This window comes from Anolis sagrei, chromosome 2 (assembly GCF_037176765.1).
Source record: "Anolis sagrei isolate rAnoSag1 chromosome 2, rAnoSag1.mat, whole genome shotgun sequence".
NCBI lineage: Eukaryota > Metazoa > Chordata > Lepidosauria > Squamata > Dactyloidae > Anolis > Anolis sagrei.
In genome coordinates, this window is record NC_090022.1 from 272495348 (window position 1) to 272511927 (window position 16580).

Below are 16580 nucleotides of genomic sequence, written 5' to 3' on the forward strand. Positions count from 1 at the left end.
AAGCCTGGTTCCAAAACCACAATCCTCACAACCTCTGAGGATGCCTGCTATAGATGCAGGCGAAACGTCAGGAGAGAATGCTTCTAGAACATGGCCATATAGCCTGAAAAACCTAGAATAACCCAGTAAAAATAACATATTCTAGTAGAATGGTGCCATTCATATCAAACATTTCCATTTATATGGGAATGCATTATTACTCCTTCCTATGGAAAGTGGTTTAAAACAGCATCCTTGTCTCAAGAGTCCAATGAGTTTAGATGCAGAACTGTTACATCCCATGGAAAGCAATGATTTAAAACAGCATCTTTGTCTAAAGGGTTTAGATGCAGAACTATTGCATCCCATGAATATCATAAGCCCAAGGTTCAAGCAGACTGTGATACAATATGGTCTTATAGTTCACTATTCATACATTACTCTTTTCTTATTATTGTTTTTGTTCTTGTTTTTAACTACAGGTCAGAGATCTCTCCATTGCCTATTTCCTGGTGGGCATAACATATCTGTATGTTGGGGTGCTCATCTTTGCTGCTTTCCCATCTCCACCATTGAGCAAAGAGTGCATAGAACAGGTACAGGAAAAAATGGCCCACTAAACAGGCTTTAACGAGCTTAGAATGTATGCTGCTGCATTCTGTTTTTCTTACATCTACATTTCTTATTGACAGCCATCTCCTGGATATATGGCAGTGCTCATGCTTGCTTTCCTGTCTTGGCACCAAGCCAGGATTGTGCACAGCGCCACACATAAATAATATTGATTTTATCTAGACAAGGGTATGTTGGCAGCAGTTAGGTAATAGCTGCAAGTTGGCACCAATAGAAATTGCTATCTAATCTGCATAACGTCTGCATTGAATTTGGTGGGGGAATTGTTGGTGTGGAAACTATCTGAATTTCCCAAAAGAATGGGCTACTTTCCATGACTGTATGTTGGCTTAAGGAGTCAATATATGATTGAGGCTTTTGCCCAGATGCAGAGTCAGTTTGTACAAGTTGCAAAAAAAGAAGGGAGTCTCTAATGGACCACAGTTTATCATTGCATCCAGACCAATGTATTATGATTTTGGGTTTCAGAATAAATAAATAAATTATTTCTGAACCGCTTTTCATCTTTCACCGTTAGGAAGTTCTTCCTCGTGTTCAGGTGGAATCTCCTTTCCTGTAGTTTGAAGCCATTGGTCTGTGTCTTAGTCTCTGGGGAAGCTTGCTCCATCTTCCCTTTGGCTTCTCCTCACGTATTTAGACATGATCATCATGTCTCCTCTCAGCCTTCTCTTCTGCAAGCTAAACATATGATGCCATCTAGACTGTTGAGTGAAAATAGAGCACATTTTATTTGTCATAAACTGAGTTTTATCTGTTTCCAGCATAAAGCTGGAAAAATAACAGGATGCATCAGTGGAGAACTGTTGCAGATCACAGTATGATTTATTTATTTATTTATTTACAGTATTTATATTCCCACAGGGGACTCAGGGCGGATTACAATGTACACATATATGTCAAATATTCAATGCCAAATACAGACAACAGATATAGACAAATAGTCAGAGGCTATTTAACTTTTTCTGGCCACCAGGGGAGCTGTCGCTTTTAGCGTCCATCTGCAACACTGATGAAGTACTTCCGCATTCCCCACATGCTTTTTGCTGGAGTGCTTTGCTGGAGTTTTTTTTTTACGGCCTCGTAATTTTTTGTTAAATTAGCCTCCCCACACATAGGTGGTACCTAATTTTCCTACTTGACAGATGTAACTGTCTTTTGGGTTGCAAAGGTCGGCAACAAGCTACACAATTGGTCAGAAGCTCACTCCATCCCGGACTGGCTTCGAACTCATAACCTTGTGGTCAGAAGTGATCTTAACGCAGCTGATACTCAGACAGCTGCGCCACAGTCCCAGTGCTATTTATGGCAACCAGGAAGCAGGAGAGTCCCCTTGTTCTGATTTGATTGCGAGATTTGCCTCTTGCTACTAGCAGAGAATAAAGTGACTGAAGTCTCCCATTTTTATTTGCATGATATTAATAAAATTAATTAAACAGAGATGGATTCAAATTCCACGAGTTGTTAAGTAGCAGAGGAGTCTGCTTTAGTATGAACTAGTAACACACTGATGTCATGAACTGCAACCCTTCTGCCTTGTGTTTATGTTTTCATTATTTGTTTATTTAATTTATACCCCATCTTTCTCCCAGTAGAAACCAAGGCAGTTTATAATGTCATCATCAAAAAGTTTATTGTACAGGCCCCAAGGCTGTGACAAAAAGCACCACAAGCACACGATAGTCCAGCTCCTACATTTGCTCTGTTTAGGGACACAGGTTCTCTGTGAAAGTGAGAAACCGCAAACGAAAAAATTGCTATTTTTAAATCAGAGATAACACCTCTCTAGAAGTTTTTAGGTCTTCCTTCATAACTTCAGGGTGAATTTCTACTGGAAAATGAACATAGAATTACACAAATATGGGGGCCATACTGTAATGCTTCCAGAAAGATTCCGTGTTCATTTTAATTGAAAATGCAGCCTCCCGAACGTCTGTAGGCAATTGGGCCTTATTTCAGTCCTGTTTGACCATAGCTGTGTCTAATTCCATGAAGAACTCTCTCTCGTATTGAAAAACAAAAATATTATCTGGTTGAAGCAATTGCAGGGTTTTAAGAGTCCTTTATAATCTGTCTGCATCATGATGCCGGTGGTGATGTTGTTGACGTAGGAATCCTCTTTGTGAGTGGATTATTATGGAAAGAAGAATATGCACACTATAACAGACCTGTCATTGTTGCTGTCTGACTAGTCTTCCCTTTGTTAGAATTTTTTAGACAATTTCCCCAGCAATGACATCATGTCATTTCTTGCAAGAATCTTCCTGCTGTTCCAGATGATCACTGTGTATCCACTGCTGGGCTATTTGGCACGAGTGCAGCTTTTAGGACATATCTTTGGAAATGTTTACCCAAGGTAAAGGCTCCTCTCTTTGCATGCCTTAGCACTTACCTTTCCCTATAAGCAAACTGTCATTGTTTACTTCTTGGTGTCAAAGCAAATCCTTCATAGTGAGTAACAGGAACTCCCTGTTTGAAAAACTTTTCCAACTCAGGCATTGCAGAATGCTTCCAGGGAGCTTCAACAAAGTGATTCCATGCCAGGTTAATCTTAGGAGTGGCTGCTTCAAAGCATCTGAGATTGCCAGGTGATTAGGAAATAGATGGGGCCATAGCCTTTCTGGGATTATAATCAAATGCTGGAGACTATGGGTGTATCTACACTAGGCATGGGAAAACGTCACCCTCCAGGTGTTTTGGACTTCAACTCCCACAAATTGTGGGTGTTGAAGTCCAAAACACCTGGAGGGGCGAAGTTTGCCCATGCCTGATCTAGACTGTAGAATTAATGCAGTTTGATAGCCACTTTACTTTTAATAAATTTTCAATGGAGGCGGCCATAAGACTCAATGATATGGAATCATGGGAGTTGTAGTATTACAAGGTCTTTAGCATTCTCTGCCTCACCAAACTACAACTCCCATAATTCCATAGCATTGAGCCATGGTCATCAAAACTGTGATGTTTTGAAGAGTGATACCCTGCAGTAAGATGACTCTTATTTCCCTTTTTACTAAAACGATTCAGGTATAAAACTGCAGTGATGTTTACAATCAGAAATGAATCGCTGTCACTATTTTTGTTTATTTTCCTCCTTTTTTGTATTATGAAAGTCTAGTGGTAAGCATGGTGGCTAAAGAGGTTATCCTATGCCATTTTCAACATTTAGCAATTGCTGTTGACACCTAGAATCGGTTGTCACGGGGGTCCTCATCACACTGGAGAATGAATCCAATGTAAATCTGGTTGTTGCCTCCTGCAGAATTCTGGGGTTTGTAGTTTAGGGAGGAGCCTTTAACAGCCTCACTAAACTACCAACTCCAGAATTCTGCAGGAGGCAGAAACCGTATTTAAAATGGATTCATTCTCTAATGTGATGAAGTAGTGGAATAGGAAAAAGAAATAGGCCTTACAAATCTTGTTATGACTCATTTATGATGGGGAATGGAAGGAATCTTAGGCTTGCAAAACAATATGGCTAAAAAAATGAAGTTCAGTCATGATCAGTTCGGCTTTTTGACGGAGAGAATGTGTTTGGCAAGATTTTAACTACCAAGTCCTCCCTAAAATGTGCCATGAACATTAAAAAAAACAAAAAAAACAAAAAACAATTGAGCTTCAAACTTAATTTGCTTCTTCAAATTTCATTTGGTTGGTTAAATGTTTCATCGCTTACTGGACTCTGCAGTAAATTTTCCTATCTTCATCTGTAACCTTAGCATTCTTCTTCCAGCACTCTCTACTCCGAATCTCGTAATGTTTGAAATTCAGTGTCAACTTTTTTTTCAGAGTCAAAACCTACAGATGTGGAAACTGCTGCTTTTATAATTCCTGGCAACAGGATTCTGGAGATATATAAAAGCCAGATTGGACGAAAAATACAGACTAGTTGCCAGTATTGGCAACTAATTTGCTATCAATCTTAGTTATATTTATATATTTAAGGGGAAATGGAGCCATTTATTTTGCAATTTACTGCTCAGTGAGACTCTCCTCACACGTTAGTTTCTTTAGGTAATATTTTTCCTCCCTGGCAGGCCATAGCAGCACATTTGTAGTTTGGTGAGGCACCAAACTAGAAATGTCTAGATCCTAAAGACCTACATCTCCCATGATTCCATAGAATTATAGAGTTGGAAGAGACTTTGTGGACCATCTAGTCCAACTCCCTACTAAGAAGCAGGAAAATCACATCCAAAGCACCCCTAACAGATGGCCATCCAGCCTCTGTTTGAATGCCTCCAAAGAAGGAGCATCTACCACACTCTGGGGCAGAGAGTTCCACTGCTGAACATCTCTCACAGTTAAGAAGTTCTTCCTCATGTTCAGGTGGAACCTTCTTTGAGGCAATGCATTTAAAGTGGTGTCAAACTGCATTAATTCTGTGAACCAAATGTTACTGGTGCTCCTGTGAACCAAACACTGGCAGGACAAAAGTATATGACATTTGTTTAGGAGCAATCTGTGGAAAATTCCAGTTTTTTTAAATGATGTGAGTTGTTATCTAGAAAACAATATCATGATGGAGCTCTTTGTGTATACTCATTATCATAATCATTAAATATATTTTCTTGAGATAGGTCACTAATTAAGAGGTGCAAGGATGAAGGACAGTAACATATGCAAGACCACCCAGTAATTAGTAATTGAACCAAGTTTTTCCACATCTCCTCAGTGCTTACATTGGCCTTTTCCAAAGCCTTTTTTTTAAAGATATATTATTGCTGTAATCCAGATGTTTCTCTTTTGGGAATTGCTTCACTCAGCTTTCGAAAGTCCAAATACCACTATTATAGCTTTGCAGTGTCTCCACACATATCTGATGTAATCAGAGCCCAAAGTTGGGTAAGTCAATTTAATGGAGGAAGAGGGGCAGAGAATAGATCTGGATCTATTATTAGATACTTCTGTATACACAAGCACAGAGTATTTAATTTTTAATTGTTTAACAAAAACAGCAGCAAAATTATCTTGAAAAAAAATTAAGGTAGTTTGGAAAAAAAAATAGGAGTTTATTTTTGTGAAGCCCATTCACTTCTGATTCTCTAATCCAGAGTGAATCATGCAGTCCCTTGCTAGACTTTGGATGGCCAACATTCCTTTCCTCACTGCTTGCTAATTTTTAAAAATCAAAAAGCTTCTCTATGTTTTGCAAAGGCAGCATATAGGCCCAAGAGTGGCCTTTTTGTGAACCAAGAATTATTTTGGGCTTAAAAATGGCCTTATATAGCTGCTGGGGCGGGTGATTGTAATTGTCATTACCATTCCTCTACAGCAGTTGTTCCCAGGGACTACTTTCACCAGGAACCACTATCCAACACTAGTAACCAAAGGGTAACAAATCGGTTTTTGGTCAACTTTAGATTTGGTTTGGTGATTTGGGGTGCTGATTCAAAAAATGGCATTGGATAGACCACATCAGCTCTAGCTTCAGATACAGGACATATGCCATCCAATAGTCACCATCTGCTCACCCACAGAAAACCATATTTAATAATCTAGAGTTGATGTGTTCTATCCATTTTTTGAATCAGCACCCCAAATCATCCAAAATAATCCTAGGAACAGCCCTAAAAATGAAGAAACCAAAGCCCCCCACTTCCAGGCGCCACATGGAATGGCTACACTCAGGGGGAGGAAGGAGGAGGAGAAGCAGCAGTCAGGAGGCTTGTTGTCACGCCTTTTGTGGGTAGTCATCCTCTCCCCTCCTGACATCCCCGTTGCCTTGGCACTATAAGAGAGTTTCGCAAGACCAGTCGCTCTCATTTCAACAGTGTTGTAATGATGAGGCCGTGGACCATATTTTAGTTCTTGGGGACCACTGGTGATCCATGGACCACAGGTTGAGAACCACTGCTCTACAGTGTGTTGGCAGGAGGCATTTTGTATTCTTTTAAAATAGTGATGGGCCACAAACATATTCAATTTTTATGTCCCCTGTGGACTAGCTCTCCTCCTCCTTTTTTCTTTTTCCTATCCCGCCTTTTCTCAGACCCAGAGTTAAAGTGTCTTGCAACAATTTCTGTTCTAATTTTAAGTGTTGTGCAGCTTGTTCCAGTTACAGCATCTTATGATTCTATTAAAATAAAATAAAATAAATCCCTCAAGTGTGTGCATTTCCAGTGTAATTAATGTAGCATCCCAGTATTAGAAGACCTTTCTATTTTCTGTAACCTATACAGATAATTATAAAAACAAAGAAAAGGCAAGGAAGGAGAGTCACATTGCAATCCTCTACATTTGGGGAAAGCATTCTCACTAATTGTGTGGGAAAGCCACTGCTGTGTTAGGGTCACTTCTGCAAATCCTCTCTTATCCTCATCTTCAGTCATTGTTTTCCACCATTTTCTCAAATACTGTATCAAAAAATTGACTGACTAGTACAATACTATACCTGGCTATCTGTCATACCAAGTGTAATGGATTGGCCCTACCTTACAGGGTTGGTGTAAAGGCAGTAAATAGGCTTGGCTTGAAAAGGTTAAGGAAAGCATGGGATGGTGCTATCAGGCATCCTCATAGCTGGAAGTGCAGTCTGACTGGCTGATGAGATTGGCAGAGCCAGAGGGAAAGGAAGGAGCTAAGGCAGCCATAGTTTAGTCAGTTGGGAGTTTGGTGTTTGAAGAAGTTAGTTAGGAGTTTTGAAGGGGAAGGAAGGAAAGAAAAGTTTTGGGAACTGTTATATGAAATATACTTCTTTGAGGAAAATAATTAAAGCCTTTAGGGAGGAGTGAGAAATATAGTAGGCCTCTATAGTGTTAGAGTGCTGGTGTGGAAAGAGGATTCAAAAGGTTCAAAATATCCCGTTTGTATTCCTGTGTGTGAAACATTGCTTTTAAGAAACTCAGGTTATAGTACCATTCTCTGTAAAAGTAAAACCTGCCAGTTTATTGGAACTATTACGCTTCTTTACTGTTCAAGAACAAAATAAACAACACATTCCTGTTTTATTTCAACTGAAGAATCCGTGTGGCTTCTTAAACATTCTAGTGAAGGTGGTAGCCTATGATTCAAAAAATGATGGCAACTGAAGAAACCTTAGTAATTAATTGGTGGCAGCAGAGAAATATTTAATATACAGTGGTAGCTTCCCACTGTCCTGCCTTGTGTGTGTGTCTTGTCCCTCACGGCCTCACCTGGGCCAGACCTGTCAGTTCATCTTTATGGCACCAAACATATTTCTGAGGTGTACTTGTTAAATTGTCATCTCTCACTCATGAGTTAAGCTTTAGTATTGGATAGAATTCCTTATTTTCTGTTGTAATAACGTCTTGCTAAATTGGCCATGTATTCAGTGAGTTTGCAGTGTCCTTGTCTTAGTACAGTCACTGCTAGTTCTTTAATCATTCATCATATTTATAGCCCTGAGCTATTTACTTTCACTAAGCATTAGCTGATCCTTTTATTTCACAAATTGCTCAATTCCATTCCAGCCCGTTGTGTCTAATTTTCTAAGTCATTTATAAAAATGAAAGATAAACAAGAGCCTCGGCACACAATGATTTGCCACTCCTGTTCCTTTCCCATTAAATTGTGCATTTCTTCCAGTGAAAGTCAATTAGCAAAGGTAATCGGATACTTTAAGCGTTTTAAGAAGAAAGAGTTTAATGGTCCAATATTTATATTGCCATATCCCCAAAAACAGAATAAACACCACAGAGGGAACTCTGGTTCAGAGTCTTTCTGTTCTTTAGTGACCAAGATTTGCTATATATATATATATATCAGTGTATAACTGTTTCTAGGCCTATGGCCTTCTAGGTTCTCCAGAAGTTTCTGGATTGGAATTTCAATAAAGCTATTGCTTTGTTTGCATTATGGGAAGGGATTTATGCAGAATGTGAAAATTCCCTAAGCTTTATTTTTTTTTCTACTTGGAGCATTCAGGAGAGTACAAACCCCTTCCTGTTTTATTCCTTCATAGTTTTAGTCCAATGACAATTATTCCTAGGCATGAGTCTTGCAAAAATAAATGTTTATTTAATCTATCTAAATGCTTAAGGTTGGCTTGTATATATATTTAGTGTAATGCTTTCCACTCATCTGAAGATTCGTCCTCTGGTATTAATTAGTCTGCTTGCGTTGCTCAAATCATTTCCTGGATCCAAAATGCAGTTTTTCATGTGGGAGTTGTGTTCTAGAGCATGGAACTTTTTGGTTTATTGGGGGAGGATCTTTCGTTCGTTTGCTCATTCTTTTAACTGCTTCCTGCCAAAAAAAATTTGGGAGGGTAACATACTCTGCCAGTTACATTGTTTTCAAAAGAATTGCCAAATTATACACACTGAGAGTCCAAACATTTTTAGGTTTTTTTTACAAGACTCTGTATATGTCAAGACTTTTCATATGTAAAATTAATTACCTTTTTAGTAGATGAGTCATAGAAATGGAAAGTTGCTTACTTAAACTCATAAAATGGATTGTTCTTGCACCAATATGAAATGTGATTACTTTTTCTCTCTTTCCTTCATCTGACAGCTTTGTACATGTGTTCATATTGAACCTAGCCATAGTAGGAGTTGGCATTGTGATGGCCAGATTCTATCCAAATATCGGAGGAATCATAAGGTACTGTCGCTCTTTGAATTAGTTGTTGTAGTGGCTTACTGAAAGGCAGTGGTTGTTTAAATGGTTTCTTCCTTCAACTGAAATGTGCAAATTTTGCCCCCCACGCTTTGAGCCTATATAACAGTAGTTACCACCTTTTTTTTTTTTAACCAGGGCCCACTTTGACCAGGGGCAAATCTCCAACATTAGTATCAGATGGGATGGGGCTGGTTAGCTCTGCAGAAAGGAGCAGAAATAAAATAAATAAATAAAGAGGAAGGAGGCTCGTGAACTAGATTGTCATACTTGCGGCCCACTGCTGGGTCACAGCCCACAGGTTGAGAACCTCTGCTCTAAAAGATAAAAAATGGTATATAATAATAACAGAAATACTTTTCCGAAGCTGTAATTCTTCAGAATTCTTCAAAATTGCCCAACTATCTTACTTTAGCAAAAAGTTCTGGAAAATGGAAATCTTTTTGGAAATTTTATGATCTTTGAAAAGGCATGATCTTGTTAGAAGTCATAACCTTTTGAAAAATAATGTCATAACCTCTTGTAAAAATCATGACCTGTTAGAGTCATAACCTTTTGGGAAAATGGCTGTCATGCAAGACAATTAGGTTTCTCAACTGTTAAACTAATGTACTACTTAGGTATGTCTTTGAACTGTTAGGGGCTAAGATATGCCTAGGCACAAACCATATATACTGTGAATTCAGCTGAGTTTCAGAAGTGTTCTTTTTAGTTGCCCAAAAACATCTACACATCCTTAAAATAGATTTGCCTTTAAATCATGCTCTCAAGAGACAAAAATAAGCAGACTTCTTTAAAAGTAACATAGTTGGTATACTCACAAACTTAATGTATTCAACATACAAGTACTTCCAGTTAGACATAGAATTTGTAGTAGTTTCTCTGTGTAGATAACAAAGGGCCTGTTTCTTTGAATCAATAGTCAATAATCTAAAGTATCTCTCTGTTCTGAGAGTCTAATAGAGTCTCTGTAGTCTGTTTCAACTAAACTTCTAAAAACATACATCTGTTCCTACTGATGTCTCTAAGCATACTGTTCCTGCATTGAAGTCTGAAGCATAGTGTTTCTAAAATGGAGTCTGAGATCTGAACAAGCCCAGATCTGATCACATGGTCTGCAGCCCCTCCCACAACAAAAGAGTTAAGGAAAACTGCAAATGAATATACACATATACAATACAGTGAGCAATTTGAATTATAAACGTAACAAAAAACTAGTGGAGGTTTGAATATTGTTGCTATTTCCAACAAAAAGAGACAAGGTAACTAGCCTCTCCTAGAAACCCCAGGAGTGATAATTCACTTTTAAAATAGAGTGCAGGCCTCTTCAGTGTATGATACCTGAAAGCAAGTTTCATTGAACTGCTTGAGTAGACATATATTAAATTGCACAGTGAAAGTTAAAGTAGAATCTCTGTTTTTGTTTTTCCTCCCCAGATATTCCGGAGCAACTTGTGGCTTGGCGTTTGTGTTTGTGTATCCTTCCCTCATCTACATTATCTCTTTGCGTCGGGAAGATCGGCTGACATGGTTGGGACTGGCTATTCACGTTTTTATAATCCTCCTAGGAGTGGCTAACCTGGTTGCACAGTTCCTAATGTGAATCAATCTTGCTTTGTGAGAGGTATTGGAGTTGCAAAAGAGTACATTGAGCAACTATACTCGTAAAACGGTTGTTTGCCCATCCGTTGATGTTAACTTGTCCCAAAGAATGCCTACATTTTAAAACAACAGTAACAGACTTTTCAGAAATGGATGATGTAGAATGGAACATGGTACACTGTGGCAAACTGAACAAGCATTAACCTAAAATTCTTTCTTAAAATGATTGTCATGTGGAAAAAGCCACCTAAGAATTTTTTTATACATAGACAAGTTGGGTTTCAGGTCAATAATAAGCTGTATGACTTTTTGTAGCATAAATTAAGAGAGTTCATTGATTTTATGTTTCTACATGTGTTTTAGAATACACTCTAATGCAGTGGTTCTCAACCTGTGGGTCTCCAGATGGTTTGGCCTTCAACTCCCAGAAATCCTTACTGCTGGTAAACTGGTTGGGATTTTTGGGAGTTGTAGACCAAAACACCTGGGGACCAACAGGTTGAGAACCACTGCTCTAGTGGTATATTGAAAGAAGTATACTTATGGTTGAAATGTAACACAGATTAAATCACAGTGCATTAGTAATATTTTAAAAAATTGTTCTGCCACGACTCAGAAAATGTGCTTTACTTTTTTAAAAAAACGTGGCTTATGGGATGCTGGTATAGAGGATGGTGTAAGAATATTTCACCCACCCTACTTGGATGACATGTGAAAGATACAGAAATTACTTGAGAAACAATAATATTTCTGCCTTGCATGGCAATTTGAAATAATGAAACACTGGATATTAAAATGTCAATATTTTCGAAGGGAAAATGCCCCTATTGAATGGCAATTGCCTGTTACTTCTAGCACATGTTGCTATGAAACAATTCATATATGTGGAGGCACAATTAAAAGTATTGCTGTGGTTTTTCAAGTCTGGGCTGAGCAATAAATTCTGTGCCATGATAAGAGGTTGCCACTGTACCAGTCATTAGATCCTTTATGCACTCCCAACAAGGAAGAAAGGGAAATAATAAACAAATTAAAATGCAAATGTAATGTCTTATCTTTAAGAAGACTATGAAGCAGGTTCCCATATTGACGATATTACGAAACAGCAGGGATGAGTTAGGTTATGCAGCAAGAGCATTGTGGATGACGCTTAACCAGCTCAAAGGTTTCAGCCTATTAGATACTATCCAGGTGCACTCAAAGGAAATCAGCTTTAAAGAGAGATTACACCCTACATCCCACAATAAAAACACGCCCTACATCCCTAGAATTGCTGCCATTGGGCAAAGACTGTGCAGTGAATGTTGAGTTCAGAGGCAGCATGTTGAGTTAGCCCTCTGCTTACATCACAACACGCAGGGCAGTGCCAGTATGCTGGCAAAGTAAAACTGAATTCAAATTCTAGGTCAGAGGCAAAACAAAAAAAACACACACTATGGAATAGCTTCCTCACTATAGCAGCAGGCATCAGTTGCCCAGGAAAGGAGGCATGTGGCCACCTGGACCCAACATCCACTCATAGGTGGTAGAAGCTGCATGTGGAATCTGGACCAGCTCATGTTTTACACAATGGAGGCCCATGGGGACCACATAAAAAGAAGAAGGGGGTGTCCCCCAATAATGGGAGGGGGAAAGATACTGAGTACATGTAAATGAAGCAAGAACATTGCATAGACCAACAGTTTGGGCTTTCCATGGGTTATCCAGTGCTGATGTCCTTTCCCCACCAACCAACCAATCCATCCCCTCCCACATTTCTGCATAGGCCAGCCATATTGTGTGGCTTATCAGCAAACTTAGTATCCCACCACCACTTCTCATTCTTCTCTCTCTCTCCTTCAAACTCAACTGACTCATACATAGTATCGTAGAGTTGGAAGAGACCTCGAGGGCCATCCAGTCCAACCCCCTGCCAAGAAGCAGGAAAATCGCATTCAAGGCACCTAGCATCCCTTCTATATACACTGAGAGACTTTTCCCTTCACAGTCCAGGGAAGCAGAGAGGAATGGTCACCGGTTTTAAGCCCCTCAGGTTCATACGTCTCTGTACACTGCTCCTCATATTTCCATCCCAACTGTAGTTGAATACAGGGTGGATCACTGCTTCCAAAACTATCTCTCTGCAACAGAGGTAGACAAACTTGTGTTGCCTCGCAGCAGTTTTGGATTACCAAATTATTCCATCTCTGATCAAACTAACAAGATGCTTGGGGTTTATGCAAATTGTGATCTGAAGGGAACCAGGTTGCCAACCTCTTCCATGCAGATTGACTGGTTCTTCGATGGAGTGTGGCAGGGAGTGGCCACTTGACATTTTAACCTGGGAAGCCAAGGAAGAGGATCTACTGGTCTTTGCTCATACTCCTTGCCACACTGAAATGATTGGTTGTGATCACATATCTGCCAGAAATGGTGATGGCCACTACCCAAAACTGCTTTAAAGAGAGACTAATAAAATTCATGTAGGAAAAGAAATCTATCAAATGCAATGAATGGCTAGATACCACATTCAGGGATAGTCTACTGCTCAATTAGAGGACTATTCGTGGTTGTTTGGTCTGATCCAATAACCCTATTATTTCAATCACATGGCAGAAACAAGTAATAGAGATAGCTTTCTGCAACTCAGTTGCCTCTCATCTCAGCCAAACAGCCCATAAGGATCACAGGCTCATACTAAATACCACTCAGAGGCCTAGCATAAGCAACAGTAAGTTGTATAGAATCATGCAGTTGGAAAGGGTCTTATAGGACTTTGTGTCCAATCCTCACTCAGTGCAGGGTCTCCAGCAGGTAGGTGCCCAACCTCTTTTTTGAATGAGACTCCATCACCTTCCTAGGTAAATGGTTCTATTTTTGAACCATGGTTAAGTTTCTTCTAATGTCCAGTTAAAATCTCCTTTAACTTCAGACTAGTAGCTCTGGTCCTACTAAGTAACAGAGAACATGCCTGCCTCCTCTCTGTGACACCCGTTGAGGTCTTTAGAATCATAGCATCATTGAGTTGGAAGAGACCTTGTGGGCCATCCAGTTCAACCTCCTGCCAAGAAGCAGGAATTGTGTTCAAAGCACTCCAGACAGACGGCTATCCAACCTCTGTTTAAAAGCCTCCTAAGATGGAGCCTCCACCACACTCTGGGGCAGAGAGTTCCACAGTAAGGAAGTTATTCCTAATGTTTAGGTGGAATCTCCTTTCCTGTAGTTTGAAGCCATTGTTCCGCATCAGGACAGCAGAAAACAAACTTGCTCCCTCCTCTCTATGACTTCCTATCATATATTTATACATGGCCATCATGTCTACTCTTAGCCTTCTCTTCATCAAGCCAAACAGGCCTTCAACCTCTCCTCATGTTTTGCTCTCCATATCTTATCTCCATTGCCCTTTTCTGAACTTGCTCCAACGTGTCCATAGCCAGCTTAAGATTAAGCACCCGGAACTGAATGCAATACTCCAAATGAGGCCTTACTATGTAGAACATAGTAGGACTATTACTTCTCTCCTATACTATTAATGTAGACTAAAATAGCAATTGCCCTTTTTCTCCTTTTTGGGCTGGCTCATGTTCAATTTTGGAGCCCTCAGTGGCACAGCGGGTTAAACCAAAAGGTCGGCAGTTTGAATCTGGGGCTACCAGTGGGTGAGCTCCCACTGGTAGCCCCAGATTCTGCCAACCTAGCAGTTCAAAAACATGTAAAAGTGAGTACGTCAATAGGTACCGCTCTGGCGGGAAAGTAATGATGCTCCATGCAATCATGCTGGCCACATGACCTGGGAGACATCTATGGACAGCGCCAGCTCTTCGACTTAGAAATGGAGATGAGCACCAACCCCCAGAGTCAGACATGACTAGACTTAATGTCAAGGGGAAACCTTTACTTTTTACCATGTTCAATTTATAGTAGGGCCGTTTTCATGTAGTACTGTTAAAACACCTGTCCCTTGTCTATTTTCTAGTGTAGGCCAACCACCCACCAAAGCCATCTCATAAATGGAATACAGATTGGAATGGATTCATACAGTCTCCTCAATCCAATAGAGCTGTGATGCACTTTAGATAAAAAGGACTCTGCTGAGCAGATGCCGCCTTGTTTGTTTCAATGAAATTTACACTGCCATAGTATTCTGTAAATCAGTATATCTCTCTGCTAGACTGAATATTCATATGATGTATTTTCATCAGAGTTGCACTTTGAAAGGAGTGTGTACCATTGTTAAACACTTGTTGCAACTTGATAGCATTCTTGGACACCCAGCCATGGGTTCCTTCCTGTGTAATTTCTCAATCTGGATCTTTCCCAAGATTGGGAAACTGATCCTGTCACTCTCCTGCTCCCTATCTGGATTGCCTATTTAAAAACTGTTCTCAGTTGACACTGGTGCCAGAAGCTGCCAGAATTGTAAGCAATATGTCTCACTGCTACTATGCACAGAGCATTGCACTAAAATTCCCTTGTTCAGATATTGACACCATCCTGAGGGACTAGTTACTGCAACATGGGGCTTAAACAAGCAGCTTCCTTCTCTTCCAGTTACCATGGAGCTTTTAAACCAAAGCAGGGGTTAATTAGTGAGATTAGTGTCTGCCCTTGTGTAATTGACTAATCTAGGATTCTCATGCAGTGCCAGCCATTGGAGACAAGCTGTCTAGTGCCACTGGCATTTGGTTCCTTGGGTTGGCTTTGGTGTTTCTTTGTAAAATGCAGCTTTTTATGAAACATGAAATGAGAATGTGGAAAAATAAACTGTAAAGAAAAAGAGAGGGAAAAAAACAAATACTGGTGCTATTTTTATGTTTTAAAACTGTACTTTTATCTTGCACTCGCAATACGCTTTAGATATTTGACACTTCAGAGTGAAAGATGCACAAACTCTAGCCTTTGCCACACTGTCATTTATTTAGAAATGTGTATGCCAAGGGCATTGATAGCTGGCCCGTTACTTGTATTTTGCAGCTGTTGGAATCTATATATATTTATATGTATTTTAAAAAGCTTTGTTTAGTAAACAACGGGAAATTATTGGTGTTGTCTATGTGGATTCCATTGGCAAATTCTAGTTAAACACTATGAGATGCTACATGTTTTAGAATTTGCTCTTCCTCTTTCTACATAGGTTAGTAGTTAAATTCTTGTTTTATAAACTTTTTAATGATGAAATGTTATTTTGATAACAAGGCGAAATAAAATACATAACCCAGAAAACCAATTGTTGTTGTTGTTGTGTGCCTTCAAGTTGTCCCTGACTTATGAGCCTCCATGAAGAACATATCACAGGCTTTTCTTGACAGGATTTGTTCAGAGAGGGTTGCCTTTGCCTTCCTCTGAGAGAATGCGGATTGTCCACAGTCACCTAATGGGTTTCCATGGCCAAGTTGGGTTTTGAACCTTGATCTCCTGGAGTGATAGATAGATTGAAAAAATTGTTTATTGATTCAACAATAAAAAAATAAGAATACAAAGACAAATAAACACAAATCACTATCCTAAAGCTCCTATAATAGATTTCTTTTAGTGTCAGAAGTGACTTGAGAAACTGCAAGTTGCTTCTGGTGCGTGAAAATTGGCCATCTGTAAGGATGTTGCTCAGGGAACGCTTGGATGTTTTACCATCCTGCGGGAGGCTTCTCTCATGTCCCTGCATGGGAAGCTAGAGCTGACAGACAGGAGTTCACCCCGTCTCATGGATTCAAGCTGCTGAACTTCAGGTCAACAGTTCAGCTGGCACAAGGGTTTAACTCATTGCACCACAGCGGGTCCTATTCCTATAATAGTTAACTAAAATAAAT

At 39.6% G+C, this 16580-nt stretch overlaps 1 protein-coding gene across 1 annotated transcript in view; it reads left to right on the forward strand.

Annotated features, from left to right (window-relative positions):
- SLC38A9 (solute carrier family 38 member 9) overlaps positions 1-15996 on the forward strand; it is a 67189-nt gene extending 51193 nt beyond the window's left edge. Inside the window, exons 13-16 of the mRNA XM_060761496.2 lie at positions 462-575; positions 2817-2965; positions 9088-9177; positions 10630-15996. Of these exons, the coding sequence (XP_060617479.2) occupies positions 462-575; positions 2817-2965; positions 9088-9177; positions 10630-10795 (519 nt within the window). The 3' untranslated portion in view covers positions 10796-15996. The remainder of the gene's footprint in view (positions 1-461; positions 576-2816; positions 2966-9087; positions 9178-10629) is intronic.
- Positions 15997-16580: the final 584 nt, after the last annotated feature.